Source organism: Taudactylus pleione, unplaced genomic scaffold (assembly GCF_031769625.1).
Source record: "Taudactylus pleione unplaced genomic scaffold, aTauple2 ptg000535l, whole genome shotgun sequence".
Classification (NCBI taxonomy): domain Eukaryota; kingdom Metazoa; phylum Chordata; class Amphibia; order Anura; family Myobatrachidae; genus Taudactylus; species Taudactylus pleione.
In genome coordinates, this window is record NW_028284937.1 from 3,607,083 (window position 1) to 3,634,643 (window position 27,561).

Here is a 27,561-nt window from a genome sequence, read left to right on the forward strand (position 1 = left end):
ATTTGTTTGACATTGAACTAATCAATTATTTTTAGGTTTTTGTACATATCAGTGCTCTCCGAATCTTCTTAGGTTTCATTCACTAATTTCTTTACCTATCTTCCTCACCATTTTATAGATAGATAGATAGATAGATAGATAGATAGATAGATAGATAGATAGATAGATAGATAGATTACTTATAACTTGATTAACTTCATATGCAGGTAAGGTAACGGTGACCCAGATCATTGATTACTTGAAGAGTGTGACGGATAACAGCCGTGATGGAAATCGTCTCCAGTGTCTCTGTACAATGTTGGACCCAGACAATCAGGGTATCCTTGTAGACCAGCAGACATTCCGGACTATCATGGCCAAGTGGATTGCTGGCTGCTGTCAGGAAAGGTTTGAAGCTATCATGTGCTCGATATTTATAAAGGAGGCCTGTCTGTTGGATGAAGAATTGAAAGGGTTTTTCAAAGCCTCACCTCCGCTACTATGTAACATGTACCATAAAGCATCCACCTTTAAAGAGGATGTCATATACAACACTTAGGGGGTCATTCAGACCCACTCGCGTGCGGCAGTACGCTCGCAAGTGGGTCGATGTTCCCCACTGCGCATGCGCACGACGGAGGGAGCTCCGTCGTGCGCATGCGCGAGACCCGGGGAGCGACGGGCTTTCCATCGCTCCGGGTCTCGCACCAAAGGGGGCGTGCTGTCGATGTTGATTGACAGCACGCCTCCTTTGGTGGGCGTGCCGGGGGCGTGGCAGCCAGACGTGGGAACGCCTACCGCCTGAAGCCGGCCCCACTGACATCACTAGTGATGTCAGTGGGAGTGATTTTGGCTCTGATAGAGTCAAAATCACTGTAGGGCTTGTGGCAGGGAGACCCTACCGCAGGGTCTCCGTCGCAATTCCGATGGTCGCGATGGTCAAGACCATCGCGACCATCTTTTTGGCCGCTCGCATATGCTGTGGGTGGTCACCCACAGCTATGCGAGCGGTCAGGAGGCCGCTCCATTTTTATGGAGGAGGGCCCTGATTCAGAGCGAGCACTCTGGTCAGAGCGTTCAGCTCTGAATCAGGCCCTTAGCGCAAAGAAATATAAGGGATCAGTTTGCAGTGTCGAAATTTATTTGACACAGACAATGTGGAACATAATACCGTCAACCACTATACCAACATTAACAAAATACAGACATATGAAAATCCCAACAAGTTCAAAATCCGAAACAGTTAAAATCCTGACAATAAAAATACAGACACATCAAAATCCCAGCAAGGACAAATACCGACACATCAAAATCTTGCCAAGGACAAAATTACAGACACATCAAAATCCCAGCAAGGACAAAATAATGACACTTCAAAATCCCAGCAAGTACAAAATACAGACAGATCAGAATCCCGGCAAGGACAAAATACTGACACATCAATATCCCAGCAAGGACAAAATACAGACACATCAAATCCCAGCAAGGACAAAACACAGACACATCAAATCCCAGTAAGGACAAAACACAGACACATCAATATCCCAGCAAGGACAAAACACAGACACATCAATATCCCAGCAAGGACAAAACACAGACACATCAATATCCCAGCAAGGACAAAACACAGACAGATCAAAATATCAGCAAAGACAAAATACAGACACATCAGAATCCCGGCAAGGACATAAATACCAACACATCAATATCCCAGCAAGGACAAAATCCTGACACATCCAAATCCCAGCAAGGACAAAATATCCATGCTGAGATATGTCGTCCCATATGGGTGGCAATTGTGCAACAAAAGATATAAAAATACATACAGATGTGTACTCATAAACTCATGTTCATAGTAGATGATGCTATCTGTTAAAATGTGAGTTTCTGAGGGTTTTTGAACATGTCTGTGTTATGTCCATGTCAGTATAGTGACCTGTCCGTATTTTGTCCATGTCAGTATAGTGACCAGTCTGTATATTGTCCATGTTAGTATAGTGACCTGTCTGTAGTTTGTCCCTGTCAGTATAGTGACCTGTCTGTAGTTTGTCCCTGTCAGTATAGTGACCTGTCTGTAGTTTGTCCCTGTCAGTATAGTGACCTGTCTGTATTATGTCCATGTCAGCATAGTGACCAGTCTGTATTTTGTCCATGTTGGTATAGTGACCTGTCTGTATATTGTCCATGTCAGTATAGTGCCCTGTCTGTATTTTGTCCCTTTCGTTATAGTGACCTGTCTGTATTTTGTCCATGTCAGTATAGTGACCTGTCTGTATATTGTCCATAGAAAAAAGGATATGCCCTCCAGCACACTGTAGCAAAATCAACAAAAAATACTTAAGTCCTGCATAATAATAGAGATTAAGAGGTATTAGTTACATACATTTGCAAATATATGAATAAGCGCCAGGCCAATCGTCAAGGCTCCTCTATACTGGCATCCCTAACATTAAGGGGTTCACGTCCGAGAAGCAGGGTACCCAAAAAAATTCCAGCCAAGGACCATCCCCAGGGCATCACACGAAAAGGGGAAAAAAGGTGATAGTGAAGTGTAAAGGATAAATGTGTAAGGATAAATCAATAAGTGTTAATGAAATGTGAAAGGATTAAAATGACATCAATAATAAACAAACAATTAGAAAAGTTATAAAAATAATCTATGTGAATTAAGTGGTGATGCCCTGAAAAAGGTCCAGCCAGAACAACTCCAGGGGCCCCACTCCCAAACGCTCACCCCAAAATAATTATTGCTACATAATAGTAGCACCCACTCTGGGTCATATAATTACAAATTGGTGTACTCCATGATAACAGCACATGTATAAGCTGTGACATAGGCTATAAATGGACATAATGATGAATATCACTATGTCCCTGTCGGTATCTTCATGGCAAATTAATAATGGGGCGGAATGAATAAATTTGCAAGTACAGTGCAACAAACAGTGTAGTCACATTGTTTCAGGTTAAGGACGCCGAATAATGCTGTGCCGGTTAATAAACCCCATTCCATCTATGCACGTAAATCAAACAACTGCTTGACTGCACTTTCTAAATAAAGCAAGACAAATCATAGGCCCCTATTTACTACAATCCGCAAATTTTGGAATTATCATAAGAATATATCAACATTCTCAAGCAGGGACAGAGCTTGCTCTGTCACTGCGAATCCTCACACCGGCTAATCCCGACACCCGCTAGCACTCCCCGCCTGCCCCGCAACCCTTTCCCTCCCCCAGCTGACACTTACCTCAGTGATCGGTGAGCTCTCTCCTCCGGTCAGCTGGTGACCGGAGCCTGGTCTGTGACCCTGGTCAGCTGTGCTGTAAACTTAGATGCCGGTTTACAGCACAGCTGACCGGGGTAACAGTGCAGGAGCCCCGTGCGACCAGCTGACAGGAGGAGAGAGCTCACCGATCAGCGGACCCCCGCCTGCAGGTAAGGTTTTGCTTTGGGTTTTTTTAACTATTTTTTACATTATTCAGCTTGTGGTCTATTTAGACAACAAAGCTGGTCACAGGGGGCCGGCTCCCAGAGCGGAGCAGGAGTCGGGGAATCCTGCTTAATTAATTTATTAATTAATTTTTATAGCATGGCTTCCACACGGTATTTTTTCACAATTCCCCCTTAGTAAATTTCAGGCAGATCACATTTCCCATTACAAGTATGGCAAATACGGTCTGCTTGCTAAAGAAATGCTAATTAAAGAGCTTAGAGTAGTTGTTCACAAAAACTACTCCAATTGCCCTTTAATACATTTCAGTGAAACTAAAATAATGTGAAAAGGGTGTGAAAAAAGCCTTTTCACATTATTTTAGCAAAAAAAAGATTGATAAATAGAGGGCCTGATTCAGAGCCACTCGCTATTTGCGAGCGCACGCTCTGAATCAGGGCGGGAAGAATTTCCCCAAAAATTTTTTTCCTGTCCGCTCGCTAAGCTGTGGGTGCCCACCCACAGCTAGTGCGAGCGGGCAGGAGATGGTTGCGATTATCGCGACCATCGGCATTGTGAGGAGGCCCTTGTGGTAGGGTCTCAGCACTCGCAATGCCGAGTGGACTTCCGGCTCTAATAGAGCTGGAAGTCCACTACTGACATCACGAGTGATGTCAGTATGGACGCCCACAAACGGCAGGTGTTCCTTCGTGAACACCTCCGTTTGTTCAGCCACCTCCCCTACCTGCCTACAAAACGGGGCGAGCTGTCGATCAACACAGAGAGCCGCCCCATTTTGCTGCGAGCTCCGGAGCGAGTGAAGGTCTCACTCGCTGCGGGGCTCGCGCATGCTGCGTGTCCGCACTGTGCCACTGTCGAACCGTTTGCGAGCGTGTCAGAATCCGGCCCAGAGCCCTTAGTGTTTGATGCCAAGAAGTCAAAATTCTTTATTCATCTTGTGCAAAGACTGTACTACCATTATCTGCTCATTCCAGTTACATGTACCTAAATAGGGCATTTAGGGCACGATGTAAGCAAAACTAAAGTGCGACTGGTGGTGTTGTGATCATATCAAATGTAGATTATCACCCTGCATGTTGTGTCACACATTATATGGCTTATGATTGTCTATGAAAATTCTCTTTCTTGGTACCTAGGGAATTACATGAAGCAATGGACAATGAGATATTTATGAAAGATTTCCAACTACCGCCTACTGGTAGGTTAAATTGCAGAGGTGACACTTTATCTGATTATTTTATTATTACACATCTCAGAATCATTTTAAAAACAAGAACTTTCTTAACAGTTTGTACCTTTATTTCCTTTATTAGCACATTTGGTATATTGCTATTATACAGGGGCGTATCTAGGGGTCTGAGAGCCCCTGGCAAGCTAAGGGACAGCGCCCCCCCCCTCTCTCTTGCATTTTCCCCTACCACACAGTAGGGGGGGTGTTGAATAATTATATATATATATATATATATTATATATTAAATATAGACGTACACACAACGTGCTTACGAACACACACAGCATGCATACACACATAACATACACGCATAACATGCTTGCAAACACACACACACAGCATACATACACACATGACATACTTCCAAGCATACATACACACATGACATGCTTACAAACACACACAGCATACATACACACATAACATACTGACATGACATGCTTACAAACACACACAGCATACATACACACATAAAATACAGACATGACATACTTACAAACACATACACAGCATACATACGCACATGACATACTTACAAGCATACATACACACATAATATATACACAACATACTTACAAACACACACAGCATACATGCACACACACATAACATACACACAACATACAAACACACACACACACACACAACATACACACAACATACTTACAAACACACACACAGCATACATATACATACATAACATACACACTACATACTTACAAACACTCACACAGCATACATACACACACATAACATACACACTACATACTTACAAACACACATACAGTATACATACACACACATAACATACACACTACATACTTACAACACACACACAGCATACATGCACACACACATAACATACACACAACATACTTACAAACACACACACAAGAGACTGACCTGTTAACACAAATACACACACCCCCACCCAACCAACACGAACAAGAGACTGTCACTGACCTGTTAATAACACACACACACCACCACCCCCTACCCTGCCAACACTAATTTAACAAGAAGAGACTGACCTGTAACCTCTCAGTGCTGTGCCGCGCTGAACAGCTCCTCGATCCCTTGCACTGGGAGATGAGTCACTGCACCATGCGGGAGCCGAGGGAGGCAGAGCAGAGATGTACCTACTGAAGGGGATCTATATACACAACCCTCACAGCAGCAAGTGAGGACAGCCGGGTGCGCCGCTAATATACACCGCAGCGGGCACCCGGCAAACAAAACTTGCAGCAGCGGCCGGGTCAGCATTCTGTGCTCAGTGTGGCTGTGGCCACCCGCACCCTACCTACCTATCCTTTCCAGTGGGTGCCCAGCACACCATAAGCTATCTGTCCACAGCACTGCAGAGCGCATCTATTGCTATGGTGGCACTGCCAGGTGGCGCCCCCTGGCGGCCGGCGCCCCTGGCAAGAGCCATCCTGGCCAAAGTATAGATACGCCCCTGCTATTATATTACTAAACCATGTGTGCTAAAGGAATAGGGGCAGAAAAGCTGGGCCTGGTTCTAGCCTAAGCGGAGCCCAGGATGAAAATTTCTTTTGGCACCCCACAATACAAAACATGGCTAATATTTTAAAACTGTTCAGAAATTGTCATTTTTTTATGATTGAATTAGATCAAGAACAGCTGTACCATCGATGGACAATGGTTTTAAACTATCATTAGAAAACCATCGATGGTTTAGCCATTGAGCTCTGCACATGCGCAGACTGTGGCCATTGGGTTGCCAACTGATTTTGTCTGGTACATTGGGGGAAAAAGCCGCTGGTGCAGAGGAACCGCTAGTTAATCTTCCAGCAATTGCCCACTGGTCGTCTCTGACTGGTCGCATCAGATGCGATCATGTCAGGGAAAGCCCAGCCTGGTGTGGTCGCAACTGATACGACCACGTCAGGCAAGTGATTAAGCATAATGATACGAGGTGCAAGGCATGGCGTGGGTCACTCGTATTAGACCACTAACCTTCTTTGCCCTTTTTTAATCAGATTGCATACTTTTTCCTACATTTTGTGTCTTAATTCAGTAATAGTTTACTATGTACTTTTTGATCTACTATGGATTTTTGCTGGCCCCTGCTATACCCTACACCACATCACTGACTTCTCTATACCATACATTACATCACTGATCCCTCTATACCATACACTACATTACTGACCCCTCTATAGCTGGCCCTACATTACTGACCCCTCTATACCATACACTACATCACTGACCCCTCTATACCATACACTACATTACTAACCCCTTTATACCCTACACTACATTAGTGACCCCTCTATAGCCGGCACTAGATTACTGACCCCTCTATACCATACATTACATCACTGACCCCTCTATACCATACACTACATTACTGACCCCTCTATACCATACACTACATTACTGACCCCTTTATAGCCGGCACTACATTACTGACCCCTTTATACCATACACTACAATACTGACCCCTCTATACCATACACTACATTACTGACCCCTCTATACCATACATTACATCACTGACCCCTCTATACAATAGACTACATTACTGACCCCTCTATAGCCGGCACTACATTACTGACCCCTCTATACCATACACTACATTACTAACCCCTTTATAGCCGGCACTAGATTGCTGACCCCTCTATACCATACACTACATTATTGACCCCTCTATACCCTACACTACATTACTGACCCCTCTATACCATACACTACATTACTGACCCCTCTATACCATACACTACATCACTGACCCCTCTATACCATACACTACATTACTGACCCCTCTATAGCCGGCACTACATCACTGACCCCTCTATACCCTACACTACATCACTGACCCCTCTATACCCTACACTACATTACTGAACCCTCTATACCCTACACTACATTACTGACCCCTCTATACCATACACTACATTACTGACCCCTCTATAGCCGGCACTACATTACTGACCCCTCTATAGCCGGCACTACATTACTGACCCCTCTATACCATACACTACATTACTAACCCCTTTATAGCCGGCACTACATTGCTGACCCCTCTATACCATATACTACATTACTGACCCCTTTATACCCTACACTACATTACTAAAACCTTTATAGCCGGCACTACATTACTGACCCCTCTATACCATACATTACATCACTGACCCCTCTATACCCTACACTACATTACTGACCCCTCTATACCATACACTACATTACTGACCCCTCTATACCATACATTACATCACTGACCCCTCTATACCCTACACTACATTACTGACCCCTTTATACCATACACTATATTACTGACACCTCTATATCATACACTATATTACTGACCCCTCTATACCATACACTACATCACTGACCCCTCTATACCATACACTACATTACTGACCCCTCTATAGCCGGCACTACATTACTGACCCCTCTATACCATACACTACATCACTGACCCCTCTATACCATACACTACATTACTGAACCCTCTATACCCTACACTACATTACTGACCCCTCTATACCATACACTACATTACTGACCCCTCTATAGCCGGAACTACATTACTGACCCCTCTATAGCCCGCACTACATTACTGACCCCTCTATACCATACACTACATTACTAACCCCTTTATAGCCGGCACTACATTGCTGACCCCTCTATACCATATACTACATTACTGACCCCTTTATACCCTACACTACATTACTAAAACCTTTATAGCCGGCACTACATTACTGACCCCTCTATACCATACATTACATCACTGACCCCTCTATACCCTACACTACATTACTGACCCCTCTATACCATACACTACATTACTGACCCCTCTATACCATACATTACATCACTGACCCCTCTATACCCTACACTACATTACTGACCCCTTTATACCATACACTATATTACTGACCCCTTTATATCATACACTATATTACTGACCCCTTTATAGCCGGCACTACATTACTGACCCCTCTATACCATACACTACATTACTGACCCCTCTATACCATACATTAGATTACTGACCCCTCTATACCATACACTACATTACTGACCCCTCTATAGCCGGCACTACATTACTGACCCCTCTATACCATACACTACATCACTGACCCCTCTATACCATACAATACATTACTGACCCCTCTATACCATACATTACATTACTGACCCCTCTATAGCCGGCACTACCTTACTGGCCCCTCTATACCATACACTACATTACTATCCCCTTTATAGCCGGCACTACATTGCTGACCCCTCTATACCATATACTAAATTACTGACCCCTTTATACCCTACACTACATTACTAACCCCTTTATAGTCGGCACTACATCACTGACCCCTGTATACCCTACACTACATCACTGACCCCTCTATACCCTACACTACATTACTGACCCCTCTATACCCTACACTACATTACTGACCCCTCTATACCATACACTACATCACTGACCCCTCTATAGCATACACTACATCACTGACCCCTCTATACCATACACTACATCACTGACCCCTCTATACCATACATTACATCACTGACCCCTCTATACCATACACTACATTACTGACCCCTCTATACCCTACACTATATTACTGACCCCTCTATACCCTACACTACATTACTGACCCCTCTATACCCTTCACTACATCACTGACCCCTCTATACCCTACACTACATTACTGACCCCTCTATACCCTACACTACATTACTGATCCCTCTATACCCTACACTACATTACTGACCCCTCTATACCCTACACTACATCACTGACCCCTCTATACCCTACATTACATTACTAACCCCTCTATACCCTACACTACATTACTGACCCCTCTATACCCTACACTACATCACTGACCCCTCTATACCATACACTACATCACTGACCCCTCTAAACCATACATTAGATTACTGACCCCTCTATACCATACACTACATTACTGACCCCTCTATAGCCGGCACTACATAACTGACCACTCTATACCCTACACTACATCACTGACCCCTCTATACCCTACACTACATCACTGACCCCTCTATACCATACACTACATTACTGACCCCTCTATACCATACACTACATTACTGACCCCTCTATAGCCGGCACTATATTACTGACCCCTTTATACCATACACTACAATACTGACCCCTCTATACCATACACTATATTACTGACCCCTCTATACCATACATTACATCACTGACCCCTCTATACCATACACTACATTACTGACCCCTCTATAGCCGGCACTACATTACTAACCCCTCTAAACCATACACTACATTACAAACCCCTTTATAGCCGGCACTACATTGCTGACCCCTCTATACCATATACTACATTACTGACCCCTTTATACCCTACACTACATTACTAACCCCATTATACCCTACACTACATCACTGACCCCTCTATACCATACACTACATTACTGACCCCTCTATACCATACACTACATTAATGACCCCTCTATAGCCGGCACTATATTACTGACCCCTTTATACCATACACTACAATACTGACCCCTCTATACCCTACACTACATTACTGAACCCTGTATACCCTACACTACATCACTGACCCCTCTATACCATACACTACATTACTGACCCCTCTATAGCCGGCACTACATTACTGACCCCTCTATACCATACACTACATCACTGACCCCTCTATACCCTACGCTACATTACTGACCCCTCTATACCCTACACTACATTACTGACCCCTCTATACCATACACTACATTACTGACCCCTCTATAGCCGGCACTACATTACTGACCCCTCTATACCATACACTACATTACTGACCCCTCTATAGCCGGCACTATATTACTGACCCCTTTATACCATACACTACAATACTGACCCCTCTATACCATACACTATATTACTGACCCCTCTATACCATACATTACATCACTGACCCCTCTATACCATACACTACATTACTGACCCCTCTATAGCCGGCACTACATTACTGACCCCTCTAAACCATACACTACATTACAAACCCCTTTATAGCCGGCACTACATTGCTGACCCCTCTATACCATATACTACTTTACTGACCCCTTTATACCCTACACTACATTACTAACCCCATTATACCCTACACTACATCACTGACCCCTCTATACCATACACTACATTACTGACCCCTCTATACCATACACTACATTAATGACCCCTCTATAGCCGGCACTATATTACTGACCCCTTTATACCATACACTACAATACTGACCCCTCTATACCCTACACTACATTACTGAACCCTGTATACCCTACACTACATCACTGACCCCTCTATACCATACACTACATTACTGACCCCTCTATAGCCGGCACTACATTACTGACCCCTCTATACCATACACTACATCACTGACCCCTCTATACCCTACGCTACATTACTGACCCCTCTATACCCTACACTACATTACTGACCCCTCTATACCATACACTACATTACTGACCCCTCTATAGCCGGCACTACATTACTGACCCCTCTATACCATACACTACATTACTAACCCCTTTAAAGCCGGCACTACATTGCTGACCCCTCTATACCATATACTACATTACTGACCCCTTTATACCCTACACTACATTACTAAAACCTTTATAGCTGGCACTACATTACTGACCCCTCTATACCCTACATTACATCACTGACCCCTCTATACCCTACACTACATTACTGACCCCTCTATACCATACACTACATTACTGAACCCTCTATACCATACATTACATCACTGACCCCTTTATACCATACACTATATTACTGACCCCTTTATACCATACACTATATTACTGACCCCTTTAAAGCCGGCACTACATTGCTGACCCCTCTATACCATATACTACATTACTGACCCCTTTATACCCTACACTACATTACTAAAACCTTTATAGCTGGCACTACATTACTGACCCCTCTATACCCTACATTACATCACTGACCCCTCTATACCCTACACTACATTACTGACCCCTCTATACCATACACTACATTACTGAACCCTCTATACCATACATTACATCACTGACCCCTTTATACCATACACTATATTACTGACCCCTTTATACCATACACTACATTACTGACCCCTCTATACCATACATTAGATGACTGACCCCTCTATACCATACACTACATTACTGACCACTCTATACCATACACTACATTACTGACCCCTCTATAGCCGGCACTACATTACTGACCCCTCTATACCATACACCATATTACTGACCCCTCTATACCATACATTACATCACTGACCCCTCTATACCATACACTACATTACTGACCCCTCTATAGCCGGCACTACATTACTGACCCCTCTATACCATACACTACATTACAAACCCCTTTATAGCTGGCACTACATTGCTGACCCCTCTATACCATATTTATTATTATTTATTTATTTATTAACAGTTTCTTATATAGCGCAGCATATTCCGTTGCGCTTTACCATATACTACATTACTGACCCCTTTATACCCTACACTACATTACTAACCCCTTTATAGCCGGAACTACATCACTGACCCTTCTATACCCTACACTACATTACTGACCCCTCTATACCCTACACTACATCACTGACCCCTCTATACCATACACTACATTACTGACCCCTCTATAGCCGGCACTACATTACTGACCCCTCTATACCATACACTACATTACTAACCACTTTATACCCTACACTACATTACTAAAACATTTATAGCTGGCACTACATTACTGACCCCTCTATACCCTACATTACATCACTGACCCCTCTATACCCTACACTACATTACTGACCCCTCTATACCATACACTACATTACTGAACCCTCTATACCATACATTACATCACTGACCCCTCTATATCCTACACTACATTACTGACCACTCTATTCCATACACTACATTACTGACCCCTTTATACCATACACTATATTACTGACCCCTTTATACCATACACTATATTACTGACCCCTTTATAGCCGGCACTACATTACTGACCACTCTATACCATATACTACATTACTGACCCCTCTATACCATACATTAGATTACTGACCCCTCTATACCATACACTACATTACTGACTCCTCTATAGCCGACACAACATCACTGACCCCTCTATGCCATACATTACATTACTGACCCCTCTATACCATACATTACATTACTGACCCCTCTATAGCCGGCACTACATTACTAGCCCCTCTATACCATACACTACATTACTAACCCCTTTATAGCCGGCACTACATTACTGACCCCTCTATACCATATACTACATTACTGACCCCTTTATACCCTACACTTCATTACTAACCCCTTTATAGCCGGCACTACATCACTGACCCCTGTATACCATACACTACATTATTGACCCCTCTATACCCTACACTACATTACTGACCCCTCTATACCATACACTACATTACTGACCCCTCTATAGCATATACTACATTACTGACCCCTCTATAAAATACACTACATTACTGACCCCTCTATACCATACACTACATTACTGACCCTCTATACCATACACTACATTACTGACCCCTCTATACCATACACTACATTACTGACGCCTCTATAGCATACACTACATTACTGACCCCTCTATACCATACACTACATTACTGACCCCTCTATACCATACACTACATTACTGACCCCTCTATACCCTACACTACATTACTGACCCCTCTATATCCTACACTACATCACTGACTCCTCTATACCCTACACTACATTACTGACCCCTCTATACCCTACACTACATTACTGATCCCTCTATACCCTACACTACATTACTGACCCCTCTATACCCTACATTACATTACTGACCCCTCTATACCATACACTACATTACTGACCCTTTTATACCCTACACTACATTACTGACCCCTCTATACCCTACACTACATTACTGACCCCTCTATACCCTACACTACATCACTGACCCCTCTATACCCTACACTACATTACTGACCCCTCTATAGCTGGCACTACATTACTGATCCCTGTATACCATACACTACATCACTGACCCCTCTATACCATACACTACATTACTGACCCCTCTATACCCTACACTACATTACTGACCCCTCTATACCCTACATTACATTACTGACCCCTCTATACCATACACTACATTACTGACCCCTCTATACCCTACACTACATTACTGACCCCTCTACACCATACACTACATTACTGACCCCTCTATAGTCGGCACTACATTACTGACCCCTCTATACCATACACTACATTACTAACCCCTTTATAGCCGGCACTACATTGCTCACCCCTCTATACCATATACTACATTACTGACCCCTCTATACCCTACACTACATTACTAAAACCTTTATAGCCGGCACTACATTACTGACCCCTCTATACCATACACTACATCACTGACCCCTCTATACCCTACACTACATTACTGACCCCTCTATACCATACACTACATTACTGACCCCTTTATACCATACACTATATTACTGACCCCTTTATACCATACACTATATTACAGACCCCTTTATAGCCGGCACTACATTACTGACCCCTCTATACCATACACTACATTACTGACCATCTCTATACCATACATTAGATTACTGACCCCTCTATACCATACACTACATTGCTGACCCCTCTGTAGCCGGCATTACATTACTGACCACTCTATACCATACACTACATCACTGACCCCTCTATACCATACATTACATTACTGACCCCTCTATACCATACATTATATTACTGACCCCTCTATAGCCGGCACTACATTACTGACCCCTTTATACCATACACTACAATACTGACCCCTCTATACCATACACTATATTACTGACCCCTCTATTCCATACATTACATCACTGACCCCTCTATACCATACACTACATTACTGACCCCTCTATAGCCGGCACTACATTACTGACCCCTCTATACCATACACTACATTACTGACCCCTCTATACCATACATTACATCACTGACCCCTCTATACCATACACTACATTACTGACCCCTCTATAGCCGGCACTACATTACTGACCCCTCTATACCATACACTACATTACTAACCCCTTTATAGCCGGCACTACATTGCTGACCCCTCTATACCATATACTACATTACTGACCCCTTTATACCCTACACTACATTACTAACCCCTTTATAGCTGGCACTACATCACTGACCCCTTTATACCATACACTATATTACTTACCCCTTTATACCATAAACTATATTACTGACCCCTTAATAGCCGGCACTACATTACTGACCCCTCTATACCATACACTACATTACTGACACCTCTATACCATACATTAGATTACTGACCCCTCTATACCATACACTACATTACTGACCCCTCTATAGCCGGCACTACATTACTGACCCCTCTATACCATACATTACATTACTGACCCCTCTATAGCCGGCACTACATTACTGACCCCACTATACCCTACATTACATCACTGTCCCCTCTATACCATACATTACATCACTGACCTCCAGGGCCGGATTAAGGTCTGTGGGGGCCCCTGGGCAACAAACGTGTGGGGGCCCCTATCTATAAAATTTAATTTTTTTTAATAATTATATATAGTGTGTGTGTGTATGTATGTACGTGTATATATATATATATATATATATAAATATATATATAAAAATATATGAAAAGTAATACATATTATATATGATATTATTGATATATAATATATAATATCTATGAGATATCCGAGTATATCAGAGTGTGTGTGTATAGAAAAAATAAAAAAAATTATATCTAATATATATATATATCTCATCTCACCGGTGGACGCTGGCAGCCTTGCACTGTCTGTGCTGCATCTGCTGCCCAGTGTGACTCTGACGTCAGAGGAGGCTGCGGTGCCCAGGTTAAAGCTGCACTGAGTGGCATATTGTGGGTAATTCAAGTACAGAGCAGCCCTGGCATCTGCTGCTTCCAGTACCTGCTCCCCTGTTTGTGCCCTCATCAATGCCAACATAGTCTCTGGCGCAGTGTGATGCCAGCAGATGCCTTTGTGCTTTTACAGAACAGAAGCCTGTTCATTGTCATAGCCAACCTCAAAATAAGTCTTGGGCATGCTGAGACTTGTTGTTGTTCCCCAGCATGGTGCCTAGGAAATGTGTAGACCCTGTTTGTTTACAGCTTTGGAGTACTGACCTCATAATGGTTCTGCAACCAGAGACCTTGCGTTGTGACCCAGGAAGTACAGGTGCTCTGGGGCTGGCATTGAAGCACCTGGGCAGGTGGTGCAGGGATCCCTGGTGTAGTGTGAGGGAATGAGATAGAACCCCTTCTGTTTGTGAAGCTTCTATGGCCGGGTGAAGGCGGAGCCATCAGGCTGGAGGCGGGCAGAGGAGGATCTGGAGACGGAGCCATCAGTGTGACTGACTGCTCTGTGCTCCGCAAAGGCTTATGGGAGGAGCTGCTGCGGCTGGGCATGCGCAGCAGCTCCCCCGTCGGCCATGATTTTTTTTTAACTAGCTGCCCGATCGGAGCTTAATCTCCGATAGCGGCAGCGGAAGCCCGGGGAGGGGGGGGGTCAGTAAATGAAAGGCAGGCTGTGTGGACGCAGCCCACCAAAGGCGCATACCCAGCGGGGACTGGCCCGGGGTCTTGGCGGCTCCGTTAAGAAAAAAAGTTCATGTGGTCGGGGACAGTGTGGGGGCCCCTTATGTGTGGGGGCCCCGGGACGATCGCCCCTGTCGCCCCGCCTATAATCCGGCCCTGCTGACCCCTCTATACCATACACTACATTACTGACCCCTCTATACCATACACTACCTTACTGACCCCTCTATTGCCGGAACTACATTACAGACCCCTCTATACCATACACTACATTACTGACCCCTCTATACCATACATTACATCACTGACCCCTCTATACCATACACTACATTACTGACCCCTCTATAGCCGGCACTACATTACTGACCCCTCTATACCATACACTACATTGCTAACCCCTTTATAGCCGGCACTACATTGCTGAACCCTCTATACCATATACTACATTACTGACCCCTTTATACCCTACACTACATTACTAACCCCTTTATAGCCGGCACTACATCACTGACCCCTGTATACCATACACTACATTATTGACCCCTCTATACCCTATACTACATTACTGACCTCTCTATACCCTACACTACATTCCTGACCCCTCTATACCATACACTACATTACTGACCCCTCTATACCATACACTACATCACTGACCCCTCTATAGCATACACTACATCACTGACCCCTCTATACCATACACTACATCACTGACCCCTCTATACCATACATTACATTACTGACCCCTCTATACCATACACTACATTACTGACCCCTCTATACCCTACACTATATTACTGACCCCTCTATACCCTACACTACATTACTGACCCCTCTATACCCTACACTACATCACTGACCCCTCTATACCCTACACTACATTACTGACCCCTCTATATCCTATACTACATTACTGATCCCTCTATACCCTTTACTACATTACTGACCCCTCTATACCATACATTACATTACTGACCCCTCTATACCATACACTACATTACTGACCCCTCTATACCCTACACTATATTACTGACCCCTCTATACCCTACACTACATTACTGACCCCTCTATACCCTACACTACATTACTGACCCCTCTATACCATACACTTCATTACTGACCCCTCTATAGCCGGCACTACATTACTAACCCCTTTATAGCCGGCACTACATTGCTGACCCCTCTATACCATATACTACATTACTGACCCCTCTATACCCTACACTATATTACTGACCCCTCTATACCCTACACTACATTACTGACCCCTCTATACCCTACACTACATCACTGACCCCTCTATACCCTACACTACATTACTGACCCCTCTATATCCTATACTACATTACTGATCCCTCTATACCCTTTACTACATTACTAACCCCTTTATACCATACACTATATTACTGACCCCTCTATACCATACATTAGATTACTGACCCCTCTATACCATACACTACATTACTGACCCCTTTATACCCTACACTACATTACTAACCCCTTTATAGCCGGCACTACATTACTGACCCCTCTATACCATACACTACATTACTGACCCCTCTATACCATACATTAGATTACTGACCCCTCTATACCATACACTACATTACTGACCCCTCTATAGCCGGCACTACATTACTGACCCCACTATACCCTACATTACATCACTGACCCCTCTATACCATACACTACATTACTGATCCCTCTATACCATACACTACATTACTGACCCCTCTATTGCCGGCACTACATTACTGACCCCTCTATACCATACACTACATTACTGACCCCTCTATACCATACATTTCATCACTGACCCCTCTATACCATACACTACATTACTGACCCCTTTATAACCTACACTACATTACTGACCCCTCTATACCATACACTACATTACTGAACCCTCTATACCATACATTACATCACTGACCCCTCTATATCCTACACTACATTACTGACCCCTCTATACCATACACTACATTACTGACCCCTCTATAGCATACACTACATTACTGACCCCTCTATACCATACACTACATTACTGACCCCTCTATACCATACACTACATTACTGACCCCTCTATACCCTACACTACATTACTGACCCCTCTATATCCTACACTACATCACTGACTCCTCTATACCCTACACTACATTACTGACCCCTCTATACCCTACACTACATTACTGATCCCTCTATACCCTACACTACATTACTGACCCCTCTATACCCTACATTACATTACTGACCCCTCTATACCATACACTACATTACTGACCCTTTTATACCCTACACTACATTACTGACCCCTCTATACCCTACACTACATTACTGACCCCTCTATACCCTACACTACATCACTGACCCCTCTATACCCTACACTACATTACTGACCCCTCTATAGCTGGCACTACATTACTGATCCCTCTATACCATACACTACATCACTGACCCCTCTATACCATACACTACATTACTGACCCCTCTATACCCTACACTACATTACTGACCCCTCTATACCCTACATTACATTACTGACCCCTCTATACCATACACTACATTACTGACCCCTCTATACCCTACACTACATTACTGACCCCTCTACACCATACACTACATTACTGACCCCTCTATAGTCGGCACTACATTACTGACCCCTCTATACCATACACTACATTACTAACCCCTTTATAGCCGGCACTACATTGCTCACCCCTCTATACCATATACTACATTACTGACCCCTCTATACCCTACACTACATTACTAAAACCTTTATAGCCGGCACTACATTACTGACCCCTCTATACCATACACTACATCACTGACCCCTCTATACCCTACACTACATTACTGACCCCTCTATACGTGTATATATATATATATATATATATATAAATATATATATAAAAATATATGAAAAGTAATACATATTATATATGATATTATTGATATATAATATATAATATCTATGAGATATCCGAGTATATCAGAGTGTGTGTGTATAGAAAAAATAAAAAAAATTATATCTAATATATATATATATCTCATCTCACCGGTGGACGCTGGCAGCCTTGCACTGTCTGTGCTGCATCTGCTGCCCAGTGTGACTCTGACGTCAGAGGAGGCTGCGGTGCCCAGGTTAAAGCTGCACTGAGTGGCATATTGTGGGTAATTCAAGTACAGAGCAGCCCTGGCATCTGCTGCTTCCAGTACCTGCTCCCCTGTTTGTGCCCTCATCAATGCCAACATAGTCTCTGGCGCTGTGTGATGCCAGCAGATGCCTTTGTGCTTTTACAGAACAGAAGCCTGTTCATTGTCATAGCCAACCTCAAAATAAGTCTTGGGCATGCTGAGACTTGTTGTTGTTCCCCAGCATGGTGCCTAGGAAATGTGTAGACCCTGTTTGTTTACAGCTTTGGAGTACTGACCTCATAATGGTTCTGCAACCAGAGACCTTGCGTTGTGACCCAGGAAGTGCAGGTGCTCTGGGGCTGGCATTGAAGCACCTGGGCAGGTGGTGCAGGGATCCCTGGTGTAGTGTGAGGGAATGAGATAGAACCCCTTCTGTTTGTGAAGCTTCTATGGCCGGGTGAAGGCGGAGCCATCAGGCTGGAGGCGGGCAGAGGAGGATCTGGAGACGGAGCCATCAGTGTGACTGACTGCTCTGTGCTCCGCAAAGGCTTATGGGAGGAGCTGCTGCGGCTGGGCATGCGCAGCAGCTCCCCCGTCGGCCATGATTTTTTTTTAATTAGCTGCCCGATCGGAGCTTAATCTCCGATAGCGGCAGCGGAAGCCCGGGGAGGGGGGGGGTCAGTAAATGAAAGGCAGGCTGTGTGGACGCAGCCCACCAAAGGCGCATACCCAGCGGGGACTGGCCCGGGGTCTTGGCGGCTCCGTTAAGAAAAAAAAGTTCAGGTGGTCGGGGACAGTGTGGGGGCCCCTTATGTGTGGGGGCCCCGGGACGATCGCCCCTGTCGCCCCGCCTATAATCCGGCCCTGCTGACCCCTCTATACCATACACTACATTACTGACCCCTCTATACCATACACTACCTTACTGACCCCTCTATTGCCGGAACTACATTACAGACCCCTTTATACCATACACTACATTACTGACCCCTCTATACCATACATTACATCACTGACCCCTCTATACCATACACTACATTACTGACCCCTCTATAGCCGGCACTACATTACTGACCCCTCTATACCATACACTACATTGCTAAACCCTTTATAGCCGGCACTACATTGCTGAACCCTCTATACCATATACTACATTACTGACCCCTTTATACCCTACACTACATTACTAACCCCTTTATAGCCGGCACTACATCACTGACCCCTGTATACCATACACTACATTATTGACCCCTCTATACCCTATACTACATTACTGACCTCTCTATACCCTACACTACATTCCTGACCCCTCTATACCATACACTACATTACTGACCCCTCTATACCATACACTACATCACTGACCCCTCTATAGCATACACTACATCACTGACCCCTCTATACCATACACTACATCACTGACCCCTCTATACCATACATTACATTACTGACCCCTCTATACCATACACTACATTACTGACCCCTCTATACCCTACACTATATTACTGACCCCTCTATACCCTACACTACATTACTGACCCCTCTATACCCTACACTACTTTACTGACCCCTCTATATCCTATACTACATTACTGATCCCTCTATACCCTTTACTACATTACTGACCCCTCTATACCATACATTACATTACTGACCCCTCTATACCATACACTACATTACTGACCCCTCTATACCCTACACTATATTACTGACCCCTCTATACCCTACACTACATTACTGACCCCTCTATACCCTACACTACATTACTGACCCCTCTATACCATACACTTCATTACTGACCCCTCTATAGCCGGCACTACATTACTAACCCCTTTATAGCCGGCACTACATTGCTGACCCCTCTATACCATATACTACATTACTGACCCCTTTATACCCTACACTACATTACTAACCCCTTTATAGCTGGCACTACATCACTGACCCCTTTATACCATACACTATATTACTGACCCCTTTATACCATACACTATATTACTGACCCCTCTATACCATACATTAGATTACTGACCCCTCTATACCATACATTAGATTACTGACCCCTCTATACCATACACTACATTACTGACCCCTCTATACCATACATTAGATTACTGACCCCTCTATACCATACACTACATTACTGACCCCTCTATAGCCGGCACTACATTACTGACCCCACTATACCCTACATTACATCACTGACCCCTCTATACCATACACTACATTACTGATCCCTCTATACCATACACTACATTACTGACCCCTCTATTGCCGGCACTACATTACTGACCCCTCTATACCATACACTACATTACTGACCCCTCTATACCATACATTTCATCACTGACCCCTCTATACCATACACTACATTACTGACCCCTCTATACCCTACACTACATTACTGACCCCTCTATACCATACACTACATTACTGAACCCTCTATACCATACATTACATCACTGACCCCTCTATATCCTACACTACATTACTGACCCCTCTATACCATACACTACATTTCTGACCCCTTTATACCATACACTATATTACTGACCCCTTTATACCATACACTATATTACTGATCCCTTTATAGCCGGCACTACATTACTGACCCCTCTATACCATACACTACATTACTGACCCCTCTATACCATACATTAGATTACTGACCCCTCTATACCATACACTACATTACTGACTCCTCTATAGCCGACACTACATCACTGACCCCTCTATACCATACATTACATTACTGACCCCTCTATACCATACATTGCATTACTGACCCCACTATAGCCGGCACTACATTACTGGCCCCTCTATACCATACACTACATTACTAACCCCTTTATAGCTGGCACTACATTACTGACCCCTCTTTACCATATACTACATTACTGACCCCTTTATACCCTACACTACATTACTAACCCCTTTATAGCCAGCACTACATCACTGACCCCTGTATACCATACACTACATTATTGACCCCTCTATACCCTACACTACATTACTGACCCCTCTATACCCTACACTACATTACTGACCCTCTATACCATACACTACATTACTGACCCCTCTATACCATACACTACATTACTGACCCCTCTATAGCATACACTACATTACTGACCCCTCTATACCATACACTACATCACTGACCCCTCTATACCATACATTACATTACTGACCCCTCTATACCATACACTACATTACTGACCCCTCTTTACCATACACTATATTAATGACCCCTCTATACCCTACACTACATTACTGACCCCTCTATACCCTACACTACATCACTGACCCCTCTATACCCTTCACTACATTACTGACCCCTCTATACCCTACACTACATTACTGATCCCTCTATACCCTACACTACATTACTGACCCCTCTATACCCTACATTACATTACTGACCCCTCTATACCCTACACTACATTACTGACCCCTCTATACCCTACACTACACTACTGACCCCTCTATACCCTACACTACATTACTGACCCCTCTATAGCTGGCACTACATTACTGATCCCTCTATACCATACAGTACATCACTGACCCCTCTATACCATACACTACATTACTGACCCCTCTATACCCTACACTACATTACTGACCCCTCTACACCATACACTACATTACTGACCCCTCTATAGCCGGCACTACATTACTGACCCCTCTATACCATACACTACATTACTAACCCCTTTATAGCCGGCACTACATTGCTCACCCCTCTATACCATATACTACATTACTGACCCCTTTATACCCTACACTACATTACTAAAACCTTTATAGCCGGCACTACATTACTGACCCCTCTATACCATACACTACATTACTGACCCCTCTATACCATACACTACATTACTGACCCCTCTATACCATATATTACATCACTGACCCCTCTATACCCTACACTACATTACTGACCCCTCTATACCATACACTACATTACTGACCCCTTTATACCATACACTATATTACTGACCCCTTTATACCATACACTATATTACTGACCCCTTTATAGCCGGCACTACATTAATGACCCCTCTATACCACACACTACATTACTGACCATCTCTATACCATACATTAGATTACTGACCCCTCTATACCATACACTACATTACTGACCCCTCTGTAGCCGGCACTACATTACTGACCACTCTATACCATACACTACATCACTGACCCCTCTATACCATACATTACATTACTGACCCCTCTATAGCCGGCACTACATTACTGACCCCACTATACCCTACATTACATCACTAACCCCTCTATACCATACATTACATCACTGACCCCTCTATACCATACACTACATTACTGACCCCTCTATACCCTACACTACATCACTGACCCCTCTATACCCTACATTACATTACTGACCCCTCTATAGCTGGCACTACATTACTGATCCCTCTATACCCTACACTACATCACTGACCCCTCTATACCCTACAATACATTACTGACCCCTCTACACCATACACTACATTACTGACCCCTCTATAGCCGGCACTACATTACTGACCCCTCTATACCATACACTACATTACTAACCCCTTTATAGCCGGCACTACATTGCTCACCCCTCTATACCATATACTACATTACTGACCCCTTTATACCCTACACTACATTACTAAAACCTTTATAGCCGGCACTATATTACTGACCCCTCTATACCATACACTACATTACTGACCCCTCTATACCATACACTGCATTACTGACCCCTCTATACCATATATTACATCACTGACCCCTCTATACCCTACACTACATCACTGACCCCTCTGTACCCTACACTACATTACTGACCCCTCTATAGCTGGCACTACATTACTGATCCCTCTATACCATACACTACATCACTGACCCCTCTATACCATACACTACATTACTGACCCCTCTATACCCTACACTACATTACTGACCCCTCTACACCATACACTACATTACTGACCCCTCTATAGCCGGCACTACATTACTGACCCCTCTATACCATACACTACATTACTAACCCCTTTATAGCCGGCACTACATTGCTCACCCCTCTATACCATATACTACATTACTGACCCCTTTATACCCTACACTACATTACTAAAACCTTTATAGCCGGCACTACTTTACTGACCCCTCTATACCATACACTACATCACTGACCCCTCTATACCCTACACTACATTACTGACCCCTCTATACCATACACTACATTACTGACCCCTTTATACCATACACTATATTACTGACCCCTTTATACCATACACTATTTTACTGACCCCTTTATAGCCGGCACTACATTACTGACCCCTCTATACCATACACTACATTACTGACCCCTCTATACCATACATTAGATTACAGACCCCTCTATACCATACACTACATTACTGACTCCTCTATAGCCGACACTACATCACTGACCCCTCTATACCATACACTACATTACTGACCCCTCTATACCATACACTACATTACTGACCCCTCTATACCATATATTACATCACTGACCCCTCTATACCCTACACTACATTACTGACCCCTCTATACCATACACTACATTACTGACACCTTTATACCATACACTATATTACTGACCCCTTTATACCATACACTATATTACTGACCTCTTTATAGCCGGCACTACATTACTGACCCCTCTATACCATACACTACATTACTGACCATCTCTATACCATACATTAGATTACTGACCCCTCTATACCATACACTACATTACTGACCCCTCTGTAGCCGGCACTACATTACTGACCATTCTATACCATACACTACATCACTGACCCCTCTATACCATACATTACATTACTGACCCCTCTATACCATACATTACATTACTGACCCCTCTATTTCTGGCACTACATTACTGGCCCCTCTATTCCATACACTACATAACTGACCCCTCTATACCATACATTACATCACTGACCCCTCTATACCATACACTACATTACTGACCCCTCTATAGCCGGCACTACATTACTGACCCCTCTATACCATACACTACATTACTAACCCCTTTATAGCCGGCACTACATTGCTGACCCCTCTATACATATACTACATTACTCACCCCTTTATACCCTACACTACATTACTAACCCCTTTATAGCTGGCACTACATCACTGACCCCTTTATACCATACACTATATTACTGACCCCTTTATACCATAAACTATATTACTGACCCCTTTATAGCCGGCACTACATTACTGACCCCTCTATACCATACACTACATTACTGACCCCTCTATACCATAAATTAGATTACTGACCCCTCTATACCATACACTACGTCACTGACCCCTCTATACCCTACACTACATTACTGACCCCTCTATACCATACACTACATTACTGACCCCTTTATACCATACACTATATTACTGACCCCTTTATACCATGCACTATATTACTGACCCCTTTATAGCCGGCACTACATTACTGACCCCTCTATACCATACACTACATTACTGACCATCTCTATACCATACATTAGATTACTGACCCCTCTATACCATACACTACATTACTGACCCCTCTGTAGCTGGCACTACATTACTGACCCCTCTATACCATACACTACATCACTGACCCCTCTATACCATACATTACATTACTGACCCCTCTATACCATACATTACATTACTGACCCCTCTATAGCCGGCACTACATTACTGACCCCACTATACCCTACATTACATCACTGACCCCTCTATACCATACATTACATCACTGACTCCTCTATACCATACACTACATTACTGACCCCTCTATACCCTACACTACATCACTGACCCCTCTATACCCTACATTACATTACTGACCCCTCTATAGCTGGCACTACATTACTGATCCCTCTATACCATACACTACATCACTGACCCCTCTATACCATACACTACATTACTGACCCCTCTATACCCTACACTACATTACTGACCCCTCTACACCATAAACTACATTACTGACCCCTCTATAGCCGGCACTACATTACTGACCCCTCTATACCATACACTACATTACTAACCCCTTTATAGCCGGCACTACATTGCTCACCCCTCTATACCATATACTACATTACTGACCCCTTTATACCCTACACTACATTACTAAAACCTTTATAGCCGGCACTACATTACTGACCCCTCTATACCATACACTACATTACTGACCCCTCTATACCATACACTACATTACTGACCCCTCTATACCATACACTACATTACTGACCCCTCTATACCATACACTACATTACTGACCCCTTTATACCATACACTATATTACTGACCCCTTTATACATACACTATATTACTGACCCCTTTATAGCTGGCACTACATTACTGACCCCTCTATACCATACACTACATTACTGACCATCTCTATACCATATATTAGATTACTGACCCCTCTATACCATACACTACATTACTGACCCCTCTGTAGCCGGCACTACATTTCTGACCACTCTATACCATACACTACATCACTGACCCCTCTATACCATACATTACATTACTGACCCCTCTATACCATACATTACATTACTGACCCCTCTATAGCCGGCACTACATTACTGACCCCACTATACCCTACATTACATCACTGACCCCTCTATACCATACATTACATCACTGACCCCTCTATACCATACACTACATTACTGACCCCTCTATACCATACACTACATTACTGACCCCTCTATAGCATACACTACATTACTGACCCCTCTATACCCTACACTACATTACTGACCCCTCTATACCCTACACTACATCACTGACCCCTCTATACCCTACACTACATTACTGACCCCTCTATACCCTACACTACATTACTGACCCCTCTATACCCTACATTACATTACTGACCCCTCTATACCCTACACTACATTACTGACCCCTCTATATCCTACACTACATCACTGACCCCTCTATTGCCGGCACTACATTACTGACCCCTCTATACCCTACACTACATTACTGACCCCTCTATACCCTACACTACATTACTGACCCCTCTATACCATACACTACATCACTGAACCCTCTATA

At 43.6% G+C, this 27,561-nt stretch overlaps 1 protein-coding gene across 1 annotated transcript in view; it reads left to right on the top strand.

The window, feature by feature from the left end:
- The window catches only part of KASH5 (KASH domain containing 5), a 163,526-nt gene that overhangs the window by 13,579 nt on the left and 122,386 nt on the right, over positions 1-27,561 (top strand). Inside the window, exons 3-4 of the mRNA XM_088450966.1 lie at positions 207-387; positions 4,570-4,631. Coding sequence (XP_088307092.1) covers positions 207-387; positions 4,570-4,631 — 243 coding nt within the window. The remainder of the gene's footprint in view (positions 1-206; positions 388-4,569; positions 4,632-27,561) is intronic.